The 27,692-nt window shown below is 33.8% G+C and overlaps 1 protein-coding gene across 4 annotated transcripts in view; it reads left to right on the top strand.

Moving 5' to 3' along the window:
• The window catches only part of ROBO1 (roundabout guidance receptor 1), a 408,510-nt gene that overhangs the window by 300,255 nt on the left and 80,563 nt on the right, over positions 1-27,692 (top strand). For all 4 annotated transcript variants that reach the window (XM_045851195.1, XM_045851193.1, XM_045851194.1 and 1 more), the window contains exons 7-9: positions 20,587-20,595; positions 24,562-24,686; positions 27,304-27,475. In XM_045851195.1, coding sequence (XP_045707151.1) covers positions 20,587-20,595; positions 24,562-24,686; positions 27,304-27,475 — 306 coding nt within the window. The remainder of the gene's footprint in view (positions 1-20,586; positions 20,596-24,561; positions 24,687-27,303; positions 27,476-27,692) is intronic.

Here is a 27,692-nt window from a genome sequence, read left to right as displayed (position 1 = left end):
CTCTTCTTATGGGAAAACATTCATCAGAGGGTATTCCATCCCTACTCTAATTGTCTTGTCTCTATGAGTGACTGTTTTCCAGTTATGTGGATTCTCAGCATTTCATGTTATCTTTCTGTAAATTAGGGATGTTTCCTGGTAATTCATTCTGAGACTAGTAAGATTATCCATGAGCAAATATCCTCAAAAACTTCAAACTTCTTCTCCTTAGTGACTACTTGAAAGTTTCAATTAAGTACTCTGTCGCATGACCCCTAAAACCAATGCCATGTATGTATCATACATAACATTGTTTGGACTACCTTTTCTTGGGAAGCAGAATGCAAAAGCCACTGAACCAACTCAAAATATTCATTAATTGTAATATAGACTTATTTTACTTGGAAAAGAGGTAAATTATGGTACTATTAGGAACCTTCTGATTAAAAATATGTACATCCAATTCACTGTAAATTTTTAGTCAATAAAAAATAAAATCCAGATTCCTTCAATTTGCATGTCAATTTTGGTGCATCATGGAAACTCGTATAATGAGACTCAATGACTGTGCAGTAATTTGAACTGTTGAAATATAATTAGTGTCTATTACATGACCAATAAAATATGGTGATATAATGCTGTTTGGAATGATTACAGCAGAAAAATAGTTTCTGTTTAAATCCTGGTTAATCAGATAATTCAATTAACCTGAACTTGATATTCTGTTTTTTTCTGGAATAATCAAAGATTTATCACTTATAAATTTAACCCATCGGTGGTGGGTTATTTATTATACTCAGTGTCTACACTGATTTTTTTTCTCCGTATGTATAACATTTACATACTTCCTCAAGAATTTTCTTTGTGAACTTAAAATCACAAACAAAATCAGTCATCTTTTCAAATACATGTCACCTCAGTTTAGATTTATTACATTGTTATATTTGCACTTTAATGTCTCATTTTGACAAGTGTTAAGATTTCTTTCTGGCTCTGTGTTGGTAGGAAAGAATTATCCTCTGAGCTAGGATTTCATATTGCATAATGGCTCCACATTTTACAGAAAAAGATTACACTCTGATATTTATAATCATTTTATAAGTTGTTACATACCTAGGAAATATAAAATCGAACGAGAACAAAATAGATGGGTGAGCCCTGCCAGATTTTTAATCCAGTGTGCCATTTAAACCTGGAAAATTCATGCCTCTACTTAGTGTCCCAAAATGGTAGCAGATGTGTTTTATATTTTATTCTCTTCACCTGTACCTATTAGACCTTTGTTAAATGCTTGCCATGTGGGCCTCAGGGTTCTTGGAGTCACATAGTAGCCAACTTAAATGTTTTACTTGTTTTTATTTTTGAAACAATTCATGATGGGTTTGTTTTTTTTTATTTTTGTCTGTGGCAGAAGGCAGCCTTTAAGAAAAGCAGAATGGATGTAATTTCAAAACAATTAAAAGAAAAATAAAGGAAGACAAATACTTTTATTTACTATATTATTAGTAACAAAACCTTTAAATTAGTAATTATTTATTTATGATAAGAATGTTGACAGCTTTTTAAATAATTCCACTTTTGAGGAGTGATATCCCAAAAGAAAGATAGACGATAAAGCTGTATACAGTTTAAACACTAAATTCTCCCATTTCCTAACTTGCTGTCTGCCTCTAAGAATTCTCATGACTCTTTGCTTCAGTGATACTCATTGTTTAAACAAAACAAACTAGATAGCATTATTAATCTTTCCACTCCCTTTGCAACTTTACAGATAAAGCAGCTCTTATTACTGTTAAAATTTCATTTCCAGAGTAAATTTGCATCCCTCTATCACCAGAGTGATCATGTTCCCATCGCTGTGTCTGTCACAGGAAACCAAACTGAAAACGGACTTCCACGTAGTAGCTGCTCCCCAAGCAATCACATATTATCTTCACTGAGTTGAACCATTAAGAAAATCAATCTCATTTTTGTCTGTCTCTCTTTCAATAGGAACTAAAAGACATTTGGTCCTCCCATTTCCCTTTAGCCCTGACTATGGGGCCAGTCAGACCCTGGGCGCTGGACATTGAGATCTTAGTTCACACCCCACTGCACTTCTCCTCCGGCCTCCCCCAGTGACCAGTTATTGTTTGTAGCTCAGGAAGCCGTTTCTCTTCTGCCCTTTCAGCAACCACTCTGTTAAAAGAAAAGGCTGATGCCAGTGTCTCTGAACCAGGTAATGCTCTGCTACCAGACAAGTAGGATTTTGGACAAATCCCAGTTCTTTTCTCCTATGTCCTTGTTCATTCTTCCTGTGATGTAAAATTAATGTATTCCCTCAGTTTCATTTGTTTTACTTTTTAACTTATAAAATATGATATTATGAGGGGTGTCACTATCTCTTTTAATCATATTGTTGGCATACATTAGGAATATTCAAATGAAAGATCTGAAGGATGTGCATTGTCTTCCGTTTTGAAGAATTGTTTTTTGTCTGAGGCTTCCCATCAGTATTTATGTCACAGTACAGTGAAAGAAAGAGCCCTTCCTCATTAGGATTGATTAGCCACTGACAGCTTTAGGGAGGCTGAGCCTTAAAGTCTCAGATTGCCATGAGACCAGGGAGATACAATGGTAGGAAAAAAGAACTCATTCTGTCTTTTGGCTGATTTAGTTACTACTAATGGCATGTTTTCTAGAGCCTCTCTCCTCACTGCTAGTGAACCTTATGCTTCAAACAAGAAGCTTTGCTGACTCCTGTGTGGTATCCTAATAAACTCAGAATTGCACAGTAAGAATACTACTTTTCAGTGAAAAATACTTTTCGGTGAAACAAGAAGCACCTATCAGGTGTCTGTCTAAGCTTTTAAGTTTCTGCTGAGCAGAGTGTGACTATTCACAGGAAATAATGGTGAGGCAGTGAAAATGGGAGAAGACTCGGCATCGGAGGCCAAATGCTCTTACTTTCAACATTCAGTTGAAAGCACTGTAACCTGCACATAGACGTCAGTAGATAGCGTGGGTGGTGGTGGGGTCATACTTTCTTTACTCTGTTCACTCTCGTATGACCGTCATCACAAAACCCTACTTATTTTGCCTTTTAAGTATTTCTCAACTCTCTCACCTTCTTATTATTGCTTTAATCCAGGCCTCCTCTCTCTAACAGTCAAATGGTTAACCTCTAACCAGTTTTGTGGCCTCCATCTTGCCCCGTAGAAACCATTCTTCACACAACAATTTCATCAACCTAAAACACAAATCTAATTACATTAATTTTATCCATTAAAAAATTGTCATGGTTCTCATTTCTCCAGAATAACATCTAAAATACTTAATAGTGCCCTGTCTGGCCTCTGAGCCTTTTCTCTTGCTACTCCTCCCTTTCAGTCTAAGATCACTGCATTGTTTATATATCCTTCTGTGCACATACTGTGTGGCCTACCTCTGGGCTTTTCTTTGTTGGTCCCTTGGTCTAAAATGTCTCGGCCCATCTTCTACTTGCTAATTACTCCTACTCTTGGACTCTGATCAGGTAATAATCCTCAAAGAAGCTTTGCCAGGTAGCTCAGTTGGTTAAAGCATCATCCTGATACACTCAGGATGTGGGTTTGATCCCTGGTTAGGGCACATACAAGAATCAACCAATGAATGCGTAAATAAGTGACACAACAAATTGATGTTTCACTCTCTCTCTTTCTCTTTTTCTCTAAATATCTGCTTTAAAAAACAGTTTTTTTTTAAAAAAAAGAAGCAGCTTTGCAGACAGTCCCTACACTACTAGTATGTGTAACAGATTTCCCCATTCATATAGTCACTGGATATTACCACCACTCTTACTGCATTTCAGTATCTGCCCCCACAGGACTGTGATTTCTTTAGAGGTACACTTTGTTTTCTTTGCTTTCCTAGTGTCCTTGCTTGTGATAGTACATCTTTATATCATTTTCTCTGTGAATCGAGGGCTGCCCTGATATCTACCAGATGTGGGATCCTGAGTGAGTTACTTAACTGCTGTGAGTTTCAGTGTTCTCATCTGTTAAAAAGTGAATGTACATATAATTAAAACATCAGTGTATTGATATAAAATAAAATAATTAAAATATATCTCATGAAAGTAGCTCATAGATTATAAAGTACTTATGCAAAAGGAATTGTTAAAATTATTTTTTATCAACTTTTCCAAAATAATTAAAAATCCTTCACCTGGTGTAGCTCAGTGGATTGAGCGCTGCTGGCCTGTGAACCAAAGGGTTGTGTGTTCAATTCCCAGGGCATTCAGTCAGGGTTCAGTCAGGGCACATGCCTGAGTTGCAGTCCAGGTCCCCAGTAGGAGGCACTGGAGAGGCAACCACACATTGATATTTCTCTCCCTCTTTCCCTCCCTCCCACTGTCTGCAAAAATAAATACATTAAATATTTTAAAAAATCCTTCAGATTTCCAGTAATATTTATTTTGTCCATAGAAATTTAATTTTTTGATAGCTGATTATTGTAGAATTTAGTAATGGTTTTACTTTTTTGCAAAGATTATGTTTGTGCTTCCTTGATATTGAGATCTAGCTTTGGAAAGTATTCCTTAGTATTCCTTTGGAAAGTGTTTTAAAGGCATACCTCCCCCCACCCCCCGCCACCCGCTGCTGCTGTTACCAAACATTTTGTAAAATAAAATCAGTAGGATAGTCTTTCTGACAGACACACTTGGATTCAAATGATGAATGTGCAAGCTAATAATTTCTGGTTTTCAGTTTTCCCAACAATAAAATGGGATGAAAATGTCTAGCTTATAAGATTGTTTTGAGGATTAAATGAGCTCATACATTGGAAATGTTTAGTGCATTATTTGAAGAATTGAGATGCTCAGTAAAAGTGGAAGCAATGATGACATAAAGGCCAGGGATGAGGAGGTCACTTCAGCAGCACGTATATGTCAGAATGTGGACCTTGACTTCTGGCCAAGATGGAGGCATAGGTGGACACATTGTACCTCCACGCACAACTAAGATTGGAACAACAATTTAGAGGCAGAATAACACCCAGAACTGATAGGGAATTTATCTGAATGGAAGTCAGACAGCCAAGAGGTTGAAATAGACCCATTCATCCAGACCAGTAGGAGGGACAGAGAGGAGCAGCCAGGCGCAGGTCGTGGCAAGGAGAGCAGAGAGAGTTGGGCATATAAGGCAACCAGGGGCGAGTAAGGCATCTGGGGCACTCAAGATCCCAGCGGGTGGACCCTGAGTACGCAAGCGGCAGCTGGCAGACCCAGTGAGGAGGCGATTGTGGAGCAGGGCAGAGTGCACAGCCCAGGATCCCAGAGAAGGGACTGGGGTCCCAGGAGAACGGAGCTACCGCCATTGTTCCCTCCCGCCCCCACCCCCGCCCCCACATACAGTGTCACAATCTAGCGACTGGGGTGCCCAGCCCTGGTGAACACCGAAGGCTCCACCCCTCACCGTAACAGGAGCGACCAGACCAAAAAAAAAAAAAAAGAGAAAGAGAGACATGTCTCAAACAGAAGAACAGATCAATGCCCCAGGACTCATCATTTTAAGCGACTGAGAAATAGCCAATCTATCAGATGCACAGTTCAAAACACTGGTGATCAGGAAGCTCATAGAATTGGTTGATTTTGGGCGCAAATTACGTGAAAAAAATGCAGGTTACCATAAAAGAAATGAAGGAAAATGCACAAGGAACCAATAGTGATGGGAAGGAAACTGGGACTCAAAACAATAGAGTGGACCAGAAGGAAGAAAGTAACAACCAAACAGGAAAGAATAAAGAAATAAGAATTCAAAAATATGAGAAGAGGCTTAGGAACCTCCAGGACATCTTTAAACGTTCCAATATCTAGGGGTACCAGAAGGGGAAGAGGAAGAGCAACAAGTGGAAAAGTTATTTGAACAAATAATAAAGGAGAACTTCCCCAATCTGGTAAAGGAAATAGACTTCCAAGAAGTCCAGGAAGCTCAGAGAGTCCCAAAGAAGTTGGACCCAAGAAGAAACACACCAAGGCACATCATAATTACATTAGCCAAGGTAAAAATGAAGGAGAGAATCCTAGAAGTAGCAAGAGATAAGTGGACAGTAACCTACAAAGGAGTTCCCATCAGATTGTCAGCTGATTTCTCCAAAGAGACCTTACAGGCAAGAAGGGGCTGGAAAGAAGTATTCCAAGTCATGAAAGACAAGGACCTACATCCCAGATTACTCTATGCAGCAAAGCTTTCATTTAGAATGGAAGGGTAGATAAAGTGCTTTTCAGATAAGGTCAAGTTAAAGGAGTTCATCATCACCAAGCTCTTATTTTATGAAATGTTAAAGGGACTTACCTAAGAAAAGAAGATGAAAAAAAAACATGTATAGTAAAGTAAAAGACAGCAAACTCACAATTATTAACAACCACACCTAGAGCAAAACCAAAAGAAACTAAGCAAACAACTAGAACAGGAACAGAACCACAGAAATGGTGATCACATGGAGGGTTAGCAACAGGGGAGTGGGAGGAGGAGAGAGGGGGAAAAGGTACAGAGAATAAGTAGCATAGAATGTAGGTTGAAAATAGATAGGGGGAGGGTAAGAATAGTATGGGAAATGTAGAAGCTAAAGAACTTATAAGTATGACACATAGGCATGACTAAAGGGGTGGATGTGGGTGGGAGAGGGTATACAGGGCGGAGGGGAATGAAGGGGGAAAATGGGACAACCGTAATAGCATAATCAATAAAATATATTAAAAAAAAAAAGAATGTGGACCTCATTGCCTTCGGTGCTCTCTGTTGCCCATCACTAGCTGTAGGAAAGGATTAGGGTCTGAGTCATTGTGTATCTCCCAAAATATTTTGCATAGATATACAATAAGTATTTTTTAATAAACAACAGCTCTCAAGATTTCTGTAGCCATGGTAAATATGTCACCATTTTATTCTAGTCACCTCAGGCAACAGGAGATAATTGAAGTATATTACACAGCATATGCATTTCATTTAAAGTACTTTCATTAAAAATATGACACACATACATACATATGCATTTCAGACCCAAATAAGGATTTTTTTAATTAAACAGATTCATAACTAACATGACTTCCTTTGATCTCTAAACATAATTATTATCCCTCCTGGTATGTTCAATGCTGGTAAATTTCCTGATAGAATCAATAATATGGAATTCCTTCACTGTTCCTTGAATAAATATAATTCATATATTGGAACAATTGAATTAACCGGAGATAAAAATAATTTGGCTCTGAGATGGTCTCCAGTAATAACTTCCATATAACTTAAAACTTTAATAGTCTTGAAAATGGATGAAAGGCATAATCCATTAAAAGGAATGTGCATCTGTTCATTTGGACCATTTTCTAAGATGTGAAGTAACAACTTTGAAGATAACCAAATCACATGGTAATCTTCTACAGTGCAACATACTGCATGTGTGTGTGGATTTTTTCTTTTTATGGGTCACTAAGTAACTATTTCAGAATGTGAAATTAAAATTTAGGTAAAAGTAAAACAAGATAGCATGCTTTGGCTTTTATTGGCAGTACTAGGGCATAAGATTTAATAAACCCATATTCAAAAAATAAGCTATGGGGGGAAGAAGGTCTCCTTTATAAATTTATGGTTTCCATATACAGGGTGTGCTATGTTCAGCTTCCTATCAGCATATGAGATCTTTGTGGAAGAGTCATATGACTTTTCAGAGCTCGTATGATACTCAGGCATAAAAGAAGTAACGAGAGAAAAAGCTGGGTCTTTCAGTTCTGAATTTCCCGTCTTTGATGTAGACTTCATTTAAATCATTCGTTGGAACAGTTTGCTTAAATTGCCAATTTCAGAAAAGCTGGCAGTATAATAGTACATTGTTTCTGGCCATTAATGTGGTTATTTGATTCAAAGCCAAAACTAATAGTGTCGGGGGGCCTTTTGGCAGGTTCAAGTGCGGTTTACTACAATGTGAGATCCTGGTTAAGAACTGCGAGTTCATCAACAGTGTGATGAAACACATACTATAAAACCCCCAGAGCTTTACTGGATGACTTTAAGAACCTTGACATGTATGTGACATTTTTGCCAGACTCTGACAAGATAGAATAGACCAGGTCTTTAGGGAATGATTCACCCTGACATATGGGGGGATCCACATAGGCCCAGTAAGATCAGCATTACTATAATAAATAGCATTTCAGTGGTTGGGGGATATTTATATTTGTTTGTGTAATAGTTTATATATTATAATAATATAATTGCTTATGTAATTATAATATATTCATCTGTAATTATAACATGTTGATACAATATACACACATCACCATGTTATATTTGTATGCCACCTCCTGGTATATGTATTGCCATTTTTAATGCTAAACTCAAGTCTTATTCAAAAAGCCTCCCTTACAGGATTTGCTGCAGATTTTTTGTGATTTTTTTTTTTTGCTGCTGCTGCTGTTTATTTTGTAGTTAAAATAATGATTTTTAAAAAATTAGTCCCAATTTGAAGGGCTGATAGGAAAAGAGATTTGTGATTATAAAAAGAAAACCCAAGAAATCAATGTGTGAAGAGACTTAAAGAATCAATATTGCCAAGCTGAGCCCTTTGTAAACTGGCTGAAAGTAAAACGCCATCAGCCAAGAGGTTTAATGAAGCCCCACTACAGAATTTAACAAGAGAATGATTTGTGAGAACAGCTCCCTCTCCTAACTCTTCTGATCCAGGAGCCTAAATAGAATGCGGAGCTCCACTCCTGCTGTCTTTTTTTTTTTTTTTTAATGTTATTTGATTTGATTGAGACCCAGCAACATTATAGCCTATAATTCTTTTCTATTTTTTTTTTCTGTAGGAAGGACGATGTAAAGAACTTCTTTTATTCTTACAGCCTTTCAGAAACAGCCACTTTAACCCTGACTGTTGAAGATGTGACATTCTCTAAGATTTCTTTCATTTACTCATAAAGGGTTTGGGTTGCTTTCAGTTATTTCAAACAAACTGATATAAATCTTAAAAATTATTCAAAAGGGAAAGCATTCGCTACATGGCTTACCTATGGATAATTTGAAACACTCTCTTAATGTGTGTGCCAAGCAAGTATTTAAAGAAATAAATACAACAGTCAGGTACAAAAAATAATGGATACATAAGAAGATTCTGTGACAAATAATGACACCGTACCACATTAGTAAATCATGGGTCTTCTATTATGTTTTGAGGTTCACTCTGATTTATTTATCTGCATAGCAGTGGGTAAGGTTTTCTTGGCCCAGTGATATAAATGTTTTTTTTTTCCCAAATGTACTAAATTACTAAATATAATTGATATTAAATAAGTTTGGCATGATTTAGTTTTCTTGGGAATAAATGTTAAATAATAAATTTCTCTACTGGAGTGCTGAGATTTTGAATATTAGATGTGTATGGAGCTTCCAAATCATTTACTTTGGTTAGATTTACAGATGAGAACATTGAGGTCAGATACACCTTTATACTGTGTAGTAAACTGTGAACATGTATGTTGATATTTGACTGCATACATTTGACATTTACAGTGGTTGTCCTAAAAGGTTGCAGCACATAACTGTTCAGACATGATATTGGCAGATAATTGTTTTTCTATGAGAAAATAAAATATAGCATGAGTTATTTCCTCCCCCAAACCTTTTGATTAGGGCGAAAACTCTCCAAATATGAGCAGAATAATTATGTGTCCATGTTAATTTAATATATTAATGCATGAATGGTACATTTAAGTAATTTCCCTTTTATTAAAATGTAATTAATATATAACATTATATTAGTTTCAGGTGTACAACATAATGACTCTATATGTATTGCAAAATGATCACCTCAATAATTCTAGTTAATATCCATCATCATATATAGTTATGAAAAATTGTTTTTCCTTATGAGGAAGACTTTAAGATCTACTCTTTTTAGCAATTTTCCTTTTTGCAAATTGAATTTATTGGGGCATAACATCAGTTAATCACATTATATAATTTTCAAGGGTTTTTAATTCTGTAATACGTCATCTGTTTACTCATCATGTGCTCATCACCCAAAGCCTAGTGCCCTTTTGTCAGCACATATTTGCCCCTTTTACCCTCTCCACCCTCCCCCACCTCCTTATTCTCTAGAGACCATAACACCGTTGTCCATGTCTGTGAATTTGTTGCTTTCTGTTTTCTTTATATCTCACATATGAGTGAAATCATATGGTTCTTGTTCTTTCTGACTGACTTCACTTAGCATGTCACCCTCAAGATTCATCTGTGTTGTTGAAAATGGCAATATTCCTTTCTACGGTTGAATAATATCGTGTCATATACGTGTGCTACATTTTTAACTGGTCAGCCTTTGAAAGACATTTAAGTTGTTTCCATGTCTATCATGAATAATGCTATAGTGAACATAGGTGTGGATTCATCCTTATAAATAAGTGTTTTCAAATAATTCAGGTGGATAACCAGAAGAGGCTGGGTCCCATGGTGACTCTATGCATACTTTTTAAGGACTTTTCATACTGTTTTCCTTAGCAGCTGTACCATTTTACATTCCAGCTAACAGTGTACAAGTGCTCTTTTTTCTCAACAATTGCTCCTTTTCTAAGTCAGTGTTTTGTTTTCTCTGAATAAATGCTCAGAAGTGGAATTGATGGGTCCTATGACAGGGGTTTTTGTTTTGTTCTGTTTTGTTTTTGAGGATTCTCCATACTGTTTTCCATAGTGGCTGCACCAGTTTACACTTCCACCAGCAGTGTACAGGATTTCTTTTTCTTTTTTTTTTTTTTTCACATCTTCTCCGAGTTATTATTTCTTGTCTTATTGATAGTTGCCAATTGAACAGGTATAAGGTGATATCTCATTGTAGTTTGATTTATATTTCTGGTATAGCTGGTAAAGGTGAGCACCTTATTATACATCTGTTGGCTACCTGTATGTCTTCATGGGGAAAGTATTCGTGCAAGTCCTCTGCCCATTTTTTAATCAGATCGTTTGCTTTTTAGCTATTGAGCTGTAGGAATTCTTTATATACTTTGCATATTAAGCATTTATTAAATATATGAGTTACAAATATTTTATCCTGTTTAATAGGATGCCATTTCACTTTGTTGATTTCATTTATAAAATATTTATTTAAATTTAAGTATACTTTGTAAGTTGGTATACAATACTATATTAGTTATATTTAGTTTCCAGTGAAATTTGACATTTTTATACCTTACAGTGATATCACCCCTCTAATTCTAGTAATTGTCTGTCACTGTGCAAACTTAAAACAATATTATTCACTATATTCCCATTTACCTTTTCAAATTATTCCTCCATTTCTCTCTCCTCTGGTAACCATCCTTTTGGTCTCTGTTTCTATGAGTATGTTTTGGTTTTGTTTTGTTTGTTTTGTTTTTGATTCCATATTATATGGTATTTGTCAAATTTGTCATTCTCTGTCTGACTTACTTCACTTAGCAAAATACCTGCTAGGTCAATCCATATTGTGGCAAATCACAAGATTTTACTTTTTTCTTTATTGCTGCATAGCATTCCATTGTTCTTGTTATTGTGTGTGTGTATCATCACATCTTTACGCACTCATCTGTCACTGGACACCTAGGTTGCTTTCATATCTTGGGTATTGTAAATAATTCTGTAATGAACAGAGGGTTGCATATTTTTTTTCAAATTAGTATTTTTATTTTCTTTAGATAAATACCCAGAAGTAGAATTGCTGGATGATATGGTAGGTCTGTTTTTAGTTTTTTGGCATACTGTTTTGCATAGTGGCTGCAACAGTTTGCAGCCCCACCAACAGTGCATGAGGGTTCCTTTTTCTCCACATCCTTGTCAACATGCTATTTGTTGACTATTTCTATAGTAGCTATTCTGACTGGTGTGAGGTGATATCTCATTGTGGTTTTTATTTATATTTCCCCGATGATTAGTTATGATGAGCATCTTTTTATATGTCTGTCTGTCAGCCATCTGTATTTTTTTTGTGGTGGTTATTGAGAGTTGTATGAATTCCTCATATATTTTGAATATCAACCTCTTGTTGGATATATCAATTGCAAATATATTCTCCCATTCAGTAGGTTTCTTGTTTTGTTGATGATTTCTTTTTGTTTTAAGATTTTATTTACTTATTTTTAGGGAGGGAAGAAAGGGAGATAGAGAGAGAGAGAGAGAAACATCAATGTGCGGTTGCTGGGGGTTATGGCCTGCAACCCAGGCATGTACCCTGGCTGGGAATCGAACCTGGGGCACTTTGGTTCCCAGCCTGCGCTCAATCCACTGAGCTACGCCAGCCAGGGCTCTGTTGATGATTTCTTTTATGTTTTAGAAGTTTTTTAGTTTGATGAAGTCTTTTTTTTTTTTTGCTTTTTTTGTTTTGTTTTGTTTGTTTCCTTGTTCAAAGTAACATATTCAAAAAGATACTACTCAGATTCATGTCAAATAATTTAATACCTATATTTTTCCTAGGAATTTTAACGTTTCCAGATTTATTTTTAAGTGTTTAATCCATTTTGAGTTTATTTTTGTGTATGCTGGAAGGGAGCAGTCCAATATAACTTTTTGCACATTTCCGTGCAGTTTTCCCAACACTTGTTAAAGAAATTATTGTTTCTTCCATTGTATATTCTTGCCTCTTTTGTCATAGATTAGTTGAACAATATAAGTCAGTTTTTATTTGTGGGCTCCCTATTTTGTTCTATTGATCTGTGTGTCTGTTTTTGTGTTAGTATGATAATGTTCTGATTATTGTAGCTTTGTAGTATAGTTTGGAACAATGGGCACAATATGTAAAACTTTTTTCCACTTTCTCAAGATTACTATGGCTACTTGGGGTCTTTTGTTTTTCCATATACATTTTTAGATTATTTGTTCTAGTTCTGAGAAGAATGTCATTGGTGTTTTGATAGCAATTGCATTGAATCTGTGGGTTTCTTTGGGTAGCATGTTTATTTTAACAATATCAGTCTTTCCAGTCCGTAAACATGGTATATCTTTCCATTCATGTGTGGCTTCTTCAGTTTGTTTCTGCAATGTCCTATTGTGTTTTCAGAGTAAGGTCTTTCACCTCTTTGGTTAAATTTATTTATTTTGATACATGTGCAAATTGCATTGTCTTAATTACTTCTGATTGTTTGTTAATAGTGTATAGGAAGATGACAAATTTCTCTATATTGATTTTGTATCCTGCTACTTTACTAAATTTTTTTATTCTATTAATTTTTGGTGGTTTCTTCAGGGTTTTCTATACATAGTATCATGTCATCTATAAATAGTGACAGCTTTACTTTTTTTTTCCAATTTGGACACCTTTTATTTTTTTATTTTAATTTTTTTGTCCTACTGCTATGGCTAGGACCTCCAATACTGTGTTCAGTGATACTGGTTAAGGTGGTCATTCTTGTTTTGTTCCTGATCATAGAGAAGAAGCTTTCAGCTTCTTATTATTGATTAGGATGGTAGCTGTGAACTTGTCATACATAGTCTTCATCAAGTTAAGGTAGTTACTTCTATACCCATTTTGTTGAGAGGTTTTTTTTATAAATAGATGTCAATAACTAATTTTTTATCCTCACCTGAGGCCATTGTTTAATTGCTTTTAGAGAGAAAGGAAGGGAGACAGGGAGGGAGAAAGAGAAACAATGATGTGAGAGAAACATCAGTTGGTTACCTCCCATATGTGTGCAGACCAGAGATGACATGTACTCTGGCTGGGGTCAGACTGCAGCCTAGGTATGTGCCCTGACCAGGAATTGAACCCACAACCTTTTGGTTACAGGACAATGCTCCAACCCACTGAGCAACACCGGCCAGGGAAAATATAAATAATTTTTTATTGAAAGTTATTTTGTGTGATAGATCCAAAACATTTCAGAAACAAAATTATATTAGTATAAGGTTTAACTTTTTTGATTAAACAAACAGGTCATGCAATGTAGTAAAAACAACAAGAATTTTAAGAGCAGTACAGACGTGAATTCCATTCTTGTATTTGTGATATGATGTATGACCTAATAAATCATGGACCCTGCCTTAATCAAGCTTATTACAGCCTCATGAATAAGAACAAGCAATATACACAAATATCTACAGGATCAACAGAATGTAAAAAGTATATTTGTGAAGATTTAGGTAAGCCAGGAAGAGAGAAAATTCTTTTGGTTGGGCAATGGGAACATCAGGAAGGTCATTGTCATTTGTTCAATGTTTCAACAGCTATTCGCAATGTGAATAATGTCCTCAACTTGGTAAGTTCCAGAGACATCTTGGCAAACAAAATGATTAAGTACTTGCTACCATGGAGCATATAAGCTAGTTTGGTAAACAGACATTTATAGAATAATCACACACAAATGTATAATTTTAAAGGAGAAGTACTATGGGAGAAGGGTTAAGGTAGCATTCTGATAATATATATTATCAAATGTAGAGGTAGCTCCTTGAAGATTTTTTTTTTTTTGAGCCAAGAGGTAAGGTGAGCAGATTTAAATAGATGAAGGGGGAGGATCCCAAGATGCAGCACGAACAGCACCAGAGGTAAGATGGAGCATGGCCTCCTTAAGAACTAAAAGAAGACCTATGTGGCTAGGTGGGGAGACAGAGGAGGAGAGGCAGTAAGAGAAGGCACCAAGGAGTTACACAGCAAGGCCATGTTAAGGATTTTGTTCTTTTAAGAGCAGTAGGACAATATTAAAAGATTTTAAGCAAAAAAGCACTATAATCTTATTAGTTTAGTTTAGTTTTGTTCTTAGTTACTCTGCCTACATTGTGAAATTGGATTGGATAAAAGCACTAACGATAGTTCAGGTGAGTCCTATTGAATAACTGGGCCAGAGAGTGGCAATGGAGATAGAAAGAGGTTGGGTAGAATGGAGAAATAGTTACAAAATTAAAGCTATGGAATGGTATAATGGATTGTGCATCTCAAGGAGGAGGGAGAGAAAAGACCTAGGTTTCTGGCTTTCTAAATTGATTTAGGGAATATTACCATCAAAATTATGATCCCAAGATTCTATTCAGGTGTCATGCAAATTGTCATAGATTAATGGTTAGTTGTATTTCAGTCTCAGACTCTATAGTAGGCAAATAATTAAGCTGCACCATTTACTAACTACTTTTGGGTAAAGTTGCCACATTTTTAGAAGTAGTTGGAAAAGAGGAAGAATATTAACTATTTGTGAGTACCTCTGATAATTTAGGATTGTGCAAGACACTTTATTTTTGTATTTGGGGGAAGTAATTATTTGTGAGTATGCTGTTAAACCTCAGATTGAATGGATAATCTACAGCAAGGTTTCCTAGTCCTGGCACTATTGACATCTTGGGTTGGATCAGTCTTTTTTGTGGAGAGCCATCTGACGAACCATCTGAATATGGGATATTTATTGGCATCCCAGCCTCTGTCCTCTGGATGTCAGAAACACAACCCTCTTTAGGTTGTAATAACCAGAATTATCTCCAGAACTGTCTGTCTACATAAAGGAATAATGGAAGATTTGAGTGGAGGGGAAAAGTTCATAGTATTTGATGTCTCCGTTAAATATATTCTAAAAATGCTGCTCTTAATTACTCTATTTTAATGTCTGAAAAGTTGAAAGGCATAATGACAGGCTTTTATGTTAAACTCAATCTCTTCCCCCAAAAGAAATCATACCTTAGTATTAAAATATTCTAAGGGCTTTTAATTGTGAGAGATATGATCACTCATGAATGTCTATGAATATAATTGCTGTAGCATAACAGTGACTGGGTTTTTGTCAGTTCAAATGTAGATAGCTTTAGTGCTTGAAAATTTGAGGGGTCCTCTGTTTTAATAAAAACATGTTTCCACCAAAATCTTGTAGCTTACTACTTTTACTCCATTCATATTCTTCTGGAATATGGTTTTTACAGTTCTAGTCTGCCATATTTGTTGATTGAGCCCTGCTCTTTGAAAAGCACTGTATATGAAAATGGAAAAAAAATGATATCAACTTAAGGATTCATTAGAATTTAGCTACTAATAGTGAAAATTAATATGTAAAAACTAGCAGAAAAATTCCTTAGTCAAGGTAATTTCATTTGTAGCCCATTCAGGAAAACTGCTGTTCTCTGATATTTGCAAGTAGGATTGGTTCTACCATAGATAAATTGGCTTAACTATGAAATCTTATATAGAGTCATGCCAGGAATTTAGAACACTTTAATTATTTTAGACCCAAATACTGTGATAATCTTCTGTCATTACATTTTAAAATAGTTGTAGGGCCAAAGCCAACAGTGAAGAATCTCAACATTTATGTAACTTGTAAGTATAAACTCAAATTGCCATTAATCTTCCAAAATTGTGTTCTCAGTATAAAAACACCACAATCTTAATTGTAATATAGTGCCAATTATGCAAATATTTTACTTTCTTCAAATATTTCTGATATCTTTTGGATTTATCATAAGAGCTATGTGTATGAAGTACTTTATTAACTTACAGTAATATTAACTAAAAAGAATATATCTGTTCTCCTGCTTTGGTTCTGAATTTCCGTACTCTTAAAATCATAGTGTAGAAAACACTTTAAGTCAGCTGCTCTGTTCCTTTACCAGACAGGGTTATAGCTAAACTGTTGTGGCCAAATGGATATAAATCCCATTTTTAAAGACCTCTGGAGACATCATGGTTGGCAACCAATTCATGGTTCAGCGACCTTTACTGTTAACTGGCTTCTTTTCTGTACTTTCCTTAAGTCATTCATTCTATTTAGGCCCATTATCTTCTCTTCGGGCCTAAGTAATTATCAACATTGGCTGGTTCCTGTATTTATTAGATCTGATTTGAAGACTTAAGTATCTGTCCAGCTAACTTATTTTCTCAGGCCAAAAAAATTTTTTCCTCCAGCCTTTGTATAATTTTTTCAAACATTTGTCACCTTTTTGACTTACATCTCCTGAATATGACAGATAGAAAAATGAATATTTCCTCCCTCCCTCTCTTCCTCCCTCCTTTATTTTCTTTCTTTCAGCCCTTTCTTTACTCCATTTTTTGCTTCCTTTCTTCCTTATCTTATCCTAGTTGTACCTAAACATTATCATCTGAAAAATGTATATTTTTAGAAAGAAGATATCAAAGTAATTAAATAATCTGAAGCTTGATGTAACATTCAAAAGAGGAAGAAAGTCTTTTATACTAAGTGTTTGTGTATTTGATAGAGAGGAGAGAAAGGCTAAACTTTCCTAAACTTTTTAAACAGTTGTTTTTTGTTTCTTTTTTTTTTTAAACAACAAACTATTAGTCAAGGATATAATAATTGTATTACCTCTAATCATTTTAATGAAAGCTCTCTTTTAATCACAAAAAGGAACAGGAGTTTTATAATTATATAATTAGGATGTTATATAAATGTGTGTGTATATATTTAGATTTACTGTAACTTTCCTCCTCTCCTCCCCCATGAAAATATAATCTGAGTGAAAATATTGTTTCCTATAAATTCAGCCTTCTGGCAAGTTCTCTAATTCCTCATCCCATTCTTAAAGTACTTCAGTATAAAAGAAAATTAGAGTTGTTACTGGAGGTGGATTATAATCTGCAAAATGGTTCTGTTTTTAAAAAATTAAATAGTACATTTTAATCTCTTGAAAATATATTTATTTTCAAAGATTATTCTTACCTTCCGATTTGGCATACTCACCTTAAGAAAAAAAATTTGGTGAAAATATTATTTGTTCTCATGTTTCAAAAGATTATTACTTTATTCAATTTATAGTGGTTTCAAGTATTGGGATTTAAATTGGTTCACCTGTAAGAAATAATTGAGTTTTTGTTATTTCATCAAAAAGCGAAACTTTCAAGAGGCTCAAAGTCTGCATTCTTCTTACCTATTAGTTTTTAATGTATTTTTAAAACAATAACTAAACATTCTTAAAATATTTTAATATAATGAGGAATTATTTAAATGTGAAATCAAATAGATTTTGTGTCCTATTGCATATGGTTCTCCCCACACTTATAAACTGATGGGAAAATGTGTAGAGACTTAGACTTAGGCAAGAGGCCTGGAAGGCAGGCTTTGGTTAGTGGTCTGTGGCCTTGAGAAAGTTAGTTAACAATTTAGGTTCTCTGTTTCTTGTGCAAGGAGGATGGGGTTAGACTGATAAGTTCTAAGGTCACTTCCAGCCCTAAAATTTTAGAGTTTTATTGTTTTATTAGAGATAGAGACACACAGCCTTTCCTCTTAGAGGGAAGAGGGAGTTGCAGTAGAAGTGTTCCTAGCCTTTATAGCAGAAAGAAAAGTTGTTGAGAAGAGTTATGAGGATGGTAAGAGAGAAACCACTCATAAATCACAAGCTTTAGAAGATAATGAGTGAACGGGATCCAAATGACTCTTCTTCCCACGGACTGTTCCTGCACATACCTAACTAGACGCCAATAGGTACAGCCTGTTGTCGAGACGGCCCTGACTCTGCCTGGAAAGAAAATCCTTTGACCTAACCCTGAGAGGAACAAGGAGAAAGGGGACATCTGAGAAAAACTGAAAGAAATTTATCTCATTTATTTTTTAAGAGACTGTTTGGGGTGATAATTTCCTTCAAGTGAGCAGAAGGATTTTATGTGCAGGATATTGATGGCATTTATTTGTTTACTGAAACCAGAACGAATGAAAAGGGGGTTCACTTGTGACAGGCAGGTTTTCATTTGGATAAGGGATGATTTCCTGAGAGTCATGGTTATTAAAAGTTAAAATGATTATGCAAAATAGGATTTTCTCAAAAACTTCTGTTTTAGAAGCTTCTATATTAGACATTGTTCTTAGATAACTTTTAGTGTCATTAATAGACTATGAAACATTTTCCAGTTATTATTTGTCAGTAACTTGAAATGTTTAAACACACTGGATTTTAATAAAATATTCAACCCTTATAATTAAATTGCTGGAAGAACTTATAAGCAAGGAAAAGGTACTTTTTAAATTTTGAATGAGCTGCTTTCCAATAATTTTCTTATCTTTAACATGTTGGGTATTTTTGAAATATTTTAGGGAATTGAAAGCACTGAAGTTGTACAACTAGAAAACATTTAGGAATCCTTCCCATAATGATTCAGTTTTAAATAGGCTTCAAATAGGCTCTCAGTTTTAAATGGGCTTCATTTTTGAATGTAGGAGTCTAATTAGATCAAATTTATTTTCAGATTACCCCAAAATATGATCCTACACCTTTTGCTATTTTCAAAGTAAAACTTTGTTGTTACAGTGTATCAGGTTCTCTTTCTTGTAGTTTCTAAGTATTTCTTCTTGTCATTTAAAAGACATCATTTCTGAGGTTTCAAGAATTGTAACCAAGTCTTATTTATTTTGTGTTTTTATATTAGGATAGCAAAGCTGAGTCTTTTACAAACATTACACTTGAGTAAATGAGAAATTTTTTTTTCCTTTTCTTGCCTGAGTGAATGAAAAAATTATGCTTCAAGTTTTTTTTTTTTTAGTGAAAAATAAAGACAAGTTATTTCATTCATGTTGAAGGGAACATGTGAATTGAAATGTGTTTTCTGAGTTACTTTTAAGTGTTGTATAAGTGGTAACAATAGGTACAAGAACCTCTGTCTCTTGTAAAACTTGACTATTTCACAGCAGCAGTGCATGGCATAGTTCACTTACTTAAACTACAGGAATGCATATGAAGTGTCTTTAATTTTAATTTGACTACATGGGGATTATTTATTTGAGTAAAATGTATTGTGGGTATATATTGGGCTTTTATGAGAAAGTTGTACATTAGACAGTAGTAATTGTCTTTGCTTCTGAAAGTGCAAAACAAAACAGTTGTTTTCTAGTACTTAAAATATGTATTAGTTGATATGTTAAAATACCCAATGTTTTATTATGGAAAACAGGTAATGTGATTATGACTTTATTATTGCTATAAAGTTTTCATAATATATTCACATTTTTTATGTTTCTTTTCGATTACAAATATGGAAGAATTTAAATGTAACACCTAGTAATAATCTTGCTACTCAGCCTGTGGTCATGGAACAGTAACAGCACCTGGGTGCTTGTTAGAAACGAAAATCTCAGGCCATACTCCTAACCTATAGAATCATAGTCTATATTTTAAACAGATAAACTTATGCTTATTCAAGTATGAAAAGCATGAATTAACAGAATATCATTGGCAGCATGAAACTTTAAAAAATTAATCTGAGGTGAAGTTATAGAATTTAACACTTCTTTAACTTTGATTAAGATGCTTGATTTCTAATCTCTTATATAGCATTAGCAGTTAAATTGTATAGTGTTTTCAAAACTCATTACACATATAGTTATCTAATCCTGTCATCTGGTAGCAAAATGTAAAGCCATTGGAAAGTGTTTTATATTTTTACAGCTGTCATCCATTGTAGCTCTGCCATTTAATCATTGAAGAGATTTTAAGATCCATTTCTATCTTTCTTAAATTTTTCATGATTATACTTAAAATGCTAACAAATATATTCATTCATGAATAGTATAAACCATGCATCCAAATATTAATGTGTTCTTTATTTTATTTTAAAAGGAAAATCATTGTTAAATTATTTTTTTATGTTTTGTTTTCTGTTTTTTTTATTTTTATTTATTCCATGTTTTCTTTTTTTTTGTTTTAGTTGGGTCTGGTAAGTTGACATTTTATTGGCCATCTTCTAATCACCGTGTCACTGTGACTGGAACTTCTCTTCCCCTTTCCATCCATACCCTTCCATGTCCTTCAACCAGTCTGCCTCCATGTTTCACTTGTCATTGGCCACAAAGACAGACTGCACAGAATAAAGTCTGCAGGAAGTATGGGTAACTGACAAAGAGTGAAGGTAATGGGGTTGCTAACTTTATGTATTATTAAATGATATGTGATCTGAACCTTTTATATTTTTCCTCCTTAAATAAGACATAAAGTAAGTTGTACGACTGTATTTTGGTTAAGCACTGTTTCAACTTATACCTCTTAAGATAAACAAACCAACATACGTACCCAGAGAACAATTTGGACTTTTTTGTCCAAGATGTTTATGTATCCATGTCTGTCTATCTGAGTTTTTATAATTGTCATTCAATAATAGTCATTAAAAGTTCTATTAGTGAATAACTTTGCAATTCAACTTCTTTGCTCTCATTTTCATTTTTATATGTCAGATTCATGTCATTTTGTGTAAGATGTAACAACATGATGTGTCCAAACTTTATTAAAGTTTGCTTTGATAAACATTTGTACTCATATATATAGTCATTAGGTTTTCATTAGGTTTCATGCTCAGCAACTCAGGGAAGGCCCATTCACTCTTTAAAGGGATGCTGGGACACCATTGTTGGAGGGTTTTCCACGGGTATCCTAAGTGTTAGGCTAAAAAATAATTTTGACCCTAAAAGTATCTCCTTAGTTTTTTCAGTTAAAAAGCTGCACAAATATTATAAAATTGTGTCACTTTATATTAATACAGATAGGTCAGATTGTTCAGTAATGGTGATAAAATAATAGGCTATTTGAAAAAAAAACTTTCTAGATGCTACTATGTATACAATATAGATGACTAAAACACATACAAAATAAAGACAAGAGTATAGGATGGGAATGGAGTTGAATGTTTACATATTATGTATATATTATAAATCTAACCAGATTAAAAAGACTGTTAACAAAATGGAAAAATATATCTACAACACATATGAGAAGTAGATAAAATTTTAGCCTATTGATGGTAATTAGAAATCAAAAAGATAGGACACAATCTCCTCTGTCATATCTGTAGGATATCTACAGATATCCTACAAGTAAGATATCTGTGACAAGGTAGGATATCTGTGACAAGGTAATATGAAAGTAAGTGTTTAATGCCACTGACATAAGATGCTAAGAGGAGATTCCATTGTCAGTTTGGATAAGATGTTAATGCTCAGTATTTGTGAGGCTTTAGAGAAAAGCGCCCTAGTAGAGACAGTGCCAGTTGGAATAACTTTAAATATCATTGAAAAGTATGTTAATTTTACCACTGTTTTTAGTAGTGAAAATTAGAAACAAACTAAATTTAAAACTAATAGATTGGTTAAATAATTATATATGTATCATTAAATAGTCATTAAAAATGATATTGTAAGCAACTCTTTTAAACAATACAGTCCAATTTGCATGGTTGAATTACAGGTAGCTTTTTTTTTGTCTCATTTTCTAAATTTTCAACACTGGCCATATGTGACATTACTAACATGATTATGTATTTTTAATTATAGAAAGTTTAAATGTTATAGCCTTGAAAAAACCAACATTTCATCGTAAATATTAAGTAAATGCATATTAAGAATGGTTTTTTCCATCTAAATATAGGTGATTAAGTTAGGTTGATAAGTTGGTGTATTTAACTCATATAAATTATTTTTAGAAATATATCTACATCTGATATTTGACATACATGTACAGGGAGTTTTTTTAGTTCTATTCCTAAGACATACTCTGTGGCTGATGTCACTACTGATGTTGGCTTGACAATATGCCTATGAAATAGAGTGAATTCATTTCCAGTCAAATATCCTGTGTAGAAGGATTGCTGCAGGACAGATGTAGTTAGCACAAGAGTTTTTGTCCCTTGTTCCCAAGTAGGTCTCTGAGGTTTGAAGAGAGCTTGCATTTCATAAAAGGAACAGGGATTCTGGCACACATTATTAGACATGCTTCTAAGATATATAGGAAAGAGACCACCCTAAGTTTTTACTTGTCTAAGTGGTTAAAGTATTTATATTTTCCTAACCAAATGCCCTGAATATTGCAAAGTCATATTCTCCCATTCATTTAATTAATCATTTGTTATTTTTTATTGAAACAAATTAAAGTCTCTTTGGGCTTTAAGTTTTTTTTTTTATCCAGTCAGTCCTTTCAATTTTTCTCTCTGATATCTACATCAATTATTTCAACCCCTAATGAATGAATTAAATGCTCCTGTATGAGTGTGTGTGGACGAAAATCCCCAAGCAATGATGCATATGCTTTTTATTATACCTGGATAATGACAGTGCTTGCTAAATTCATGAGTAAACCATTCAATTACAATCAGAGTTTTAAAAAATTATAAGGTAGAACTTTAGCCTTACCAAATTGAACCTAAACTGTATCTCCTAGCTTTGTATTTTCTTCCCTGTAAGTTACAGGACATTTGAAGGCATTTGACCTGATTTTTCAGGTCTCCTATAATTTTCTAGTCAAATGGTATAATTTCTACTAAACCTCAATTAAAAATAAAAAGGGAGTATAGAGGGAGTTAGGAGAGCTAATTGCTTTCTTCAGTTTTGCCACCATGTAATCTTCAGCTAGTTGTTTTATGTATCCCTTTTTCTAAGGAATTACTTATATATATAAACTTACAACATTTATATATGAGATATATTATAAATATTTGTATACATGTCATAGATTGATGAGAAAATATTTAGCTAGGGAAAAATACCCTTTCAAATCTTCACCTTCATTAACAAAAAAATCATATTCTTGTGAGCAGAGTGTAAACATTTGTGGGAATAATCTGAATGTAATTTTTTATTCATATTCTTTTTACAGAGTTATCCTAAGTGACTGACATTAGTAACTAAAAGTACTTTTAGGGAAAATGTTAGAAACAATGGAACAGTCTTTAAAAGTGGATTAGAAGAACCCTATCCTGTATAAACTATTAAATGTTTGGCTTAAGCATTCACTTCAATTTGGACTGAGACAAGAGAGAATAATTAGGTGTTTCAGGCAGTTGATAAGAAACGAATGTGAGAAGTGTAAAGAGTAGGTAAAAAGAGTTATATTCAGTGCACATGTTTCCAAGCATAAAGCACAGTCCAGGCAAGCATATTTTTTTTCTAGGAGTGACTCCATCAGCAACCTAGTGTTTTCAGCTGCCATTGCTCTCAGTGTAACTGACACAATTTTCTGACACTCTATTTACTGCTGGATGGAGTGGCCATTTAAGTCCGAGTAAATCAAACAGTTTGGACAAAGCTGGCAGTATTTATAATGTCAGGATGAGCAGATGTTTCAAATTTGCCCTTATTTCCATATACATTCTGTTTGAACATGCCCTTGTCTATGTAAATGAAGGAGGCATGGGACTCTACTATTGCTTTAAGTTCATTTTTGTTCAAGTAATTGGACTGAGGATTTTAAATGGTTATAATTTGCATGATAGCATTTCAGGAGCTTTTGCGTTAAATCTTAGGACCTGCCAACATCAGAAGGTTTTTGTATGATTAAAGTCTGTTCACTTTTAAGCAGCTCTAAATGAGAAAAGGTACTTATTCATGCAAATTTCAGGTATATGGAGAATGTAAGGGCTCAAATTGTAGCTGAAGCACTGTTTTTATATAGAGGTTAATCTTAGAAGTTTAGGTAATAAAAAAAAAACCTCCTCACAAAAGAACTCTATTCCATTCTGCAAATATGCACTTAATAATATAGCATCAGTTGAATTCAGGTTGTAAATTTGCATGTTACATACTATTGTACATAATGAGTTGTATAAAATAACAGAAGCACTTGGGATATCAGTGAATTGTCTCAATTAAGACAAAACTACATGCTTTTGATTCAGCGTAATTTGTTTCATCTCCTTTAGAACCTCCGCATTTTGTCGTGAAACCCCGTGATCAGGTTGTTGCCTTGGGACGAACTGTAACTTTTCAGTGTGAAGCAACTGGAAATCCTCAACCAGCTATTTTTTGGAGGAGAGAGGGGAGTCAGGTATGAGTTTGGTATATTATTTCAATCAGCGAAGACGACTGCCATGATTATAATTATATATATCCAATTATGTACAATATATAATACATTAATATATAATTATATATATATAATTTAGTCATACAACTGTCACAATAAGAACATTGTGAAATCTCGGAGTTTCATAGAAAGTTTCAGAAATAAGAGAGAAGAAATTTCAAACAAAATTTCCTTCATTGTTTTAATTCTCAAAGCAGTTTTTCCTGCCTAGTTTTGTTGCTCAGGCTGGTATATAGAATAGTGATGGTTTAATTGTATAAAATTTACCTTTAGTTCCAGTTCATGGACATTTTTAAAAAAATTTTCCTCAACACAATTAGTTATCATTTCTATTCTACAGATATCTATAATTATATGTTAAATGAGATGTATACACATTTAACACAGAGATGGTAAGTATTCAGTGCAAGTTCCCTAAAGCACCAGGAATCAGAAGTGTCTTCCTCATTTCATATATATGAAATACATATAATACATATAACAATTAAAGTGTATAAAACAATATTAAATTTTCTTAAACATAGATGTCATGTTAAATATAGCTCAGCATACCCTAATTCTTTGAAAACTATCCTATGTTATCACCATTTACTATCAAATCATACTCTCTAAACATTTTATAAACAATAATTTTCTATATAACTTGACACTAGGATATAGAGACCTATATCCTTACAAACTCTAAGTTCACTATTTGGCTTCAGCTTCATGAAAAGGTAATTTTGAAATAATTTCACTTTTAAAATAATAGGAAACTTTTAAGTTTTTGAAATGTATGTCTTCTTATCTCTTCATGACTTGCCTTCTTCAACAAAGGGAAATATTTCCCTTTTTTCCCTAATACTTCTAAAAATTTTTTCACTCATTTTTAATATACATATTCCTAACCTCTTTTATTTTTTGCTTACACCGATTATGGATGTATTGTTTCATTGTCGTGCTTATACGGTATTCATAGATAACATGGGTATTTTGCTCACTGGACTCAGTAATCTTCTGGAGGCAGTGCCATCAAGTTTATTTTTGTTTCTCCTTTGGTAGGCAAATATTAACTTGATTATGATATGTAGGCCATCACTTGAGTTCTAGTAACTTGGTTGATTCTAACACATTCCATTTGGCCTCAAAGGACTAAACTTGCTGACAGCAAATTAAAAAACAAGAAAAAACAAAATGTTTTAGTATACCAGGAAGAACTGGAAGTGTATTATATAAGAAAACCTGTATAGCAGTGATAGTAAATCCACTGGAAGTTCTTTGTAATAAAATAATATTTTAAATGATTCATTTAATTTTATAAATAAACTATTCCTTATTTTAAACTTTACATCAAATTTCAAGATAATTTTAATTTGGTTTGGTTTGTTTTAATGATACAACTTTTTAAAAAAATTGTTATTGGATATAATATGAAATAATAGTTAAGTCTTTATAAAATGATATGTGTTAAAAGGCAACTAAACTTAAAAAAGAACAGCTTTATTTTGTTAGAAGAAATGGTATTATTTTGTATTTCATGAGAGAATGAAATGGTGTGTTATTTTGCATAAAACATATAGTCCCTCTAACAAACATTATATTATGATTCATAAATTTTTACGACAAAAATAATATCACAGCTTGTCTTTATGTATTTAAGAGAATTTTCTGCAGAAATAAAGCTCCACTATGAATTCTTTTTAAAATTTTTATTGTTATTTAATTACAGGTATCCCCATTTTTCCACCATTGCTCTCCCCTGCCCAGCCCCCTCTCCTGCATTTAATCCTCCCCCCACCCCTATTGTCCTTGTCCATGGGTCTTTTATTCATGTTCCTTGACTTGACCCTTCCCTTTCTTTCCCCTGTTATCCTCCTCCCTCCTCCCCTCTGGTCACTGTCAGTTTGTTCTTTATTTCCATGTCTCTGGTTATATTTTCCCTGCTTGTTCGTTTTGTTGATTAAGTTCCACTTATAGGTGAGGTCATATGGTATTCCATTATGAATTCTTAAATTCATTATATGCCCACCATTTAAAAAGAGAAAAAAGAATTATTAATAATGTGAAAGAAGTTACTGAACTTTTATAATTGAAAGCTAGCAGAGGTAGTTATGGTGCCAAAATGATATTCTTGAACTTTACTTGTCAGAATATGCTTAAACTTCAATTTTGTTTATGTAAGACTTAGTGTTTATAATGCTAATAATCATATGTATATGAAGCAAAGCGTTGACTGCTTTGGTTAAGTATGTAAAACATTTAACTCTAAAGATGCCTAATATCCCTTTAATTCTAGTATTGTTGGCAACTGATAATTAGAAAAGCATAATCAATATTTAGAATTTATTTAGAATTTTTAATCCTTTTTAAGGCTAGATCATTAAACTTTATGTATTTATGTGTTTATGTATGTGCACATCTATATATGTGAACATGTGATGAAAAAATATTTAGCTTATTTGTATACATATGCATGTGGTGTGGTCTGTGCATGTGAATGTTTAAATTATCTATTTATGACTATGTATACATATGCCAAATTATGGGAAATAGCAATTAACCTATTGTTATTCTTTTTTCCCCAAATTCTGCATTCTAGAATCTGCTTTTTTCATATCAGCCACCACAGTCATCCAGCCGGTTTTCAGTCTCCCAGACTGGTGACCTCACTATTACTAGTGTCCAGCGATCTGATGTTGGCTATTATATCTGCCAGACTTTAAATGTTGCCGGAAGTATCATCACAAAAGCGTATTTGGAAGTCACCGATGGTAAAGTAGAACATTTTATTTCAAAATGTTCACGTTTGGCTCCAAGTCTAATGAAAGCGCCAGTAAATGTATTTATTTTTAACTTTGTATCCTTACCAACAATTTTGGTGTAAAGCTAAAAAGGAGGCTAATACATAATTAACTCTAAAATTATTCTTAATTTAACTTGACCATACTTTAAATTTCTAACATCATGTCAGAACCACAACAGCATGGC

The sequence above is a fragment of the Phyllostomus hastatus genome, unplaced genomic scaffold (genome assembly GCF_019186645.2).
Source record: "Phyllostomus hastatus isolate PE091 unplaced genomic scaffold, TTU_PhHast_1.1 phas_contig_86, whole genome shotgun sequence".
NCBI classification, from domain to species: Eukaryota; Metazoa; Chordata; class Mammalia; order Chiroptera; family Phyllostomidae; genus Phyllostomus; species Phyllostomus hastatus.
This window is presented reverse-complemented; position numbering and strand designations above follow the sequence as displayed.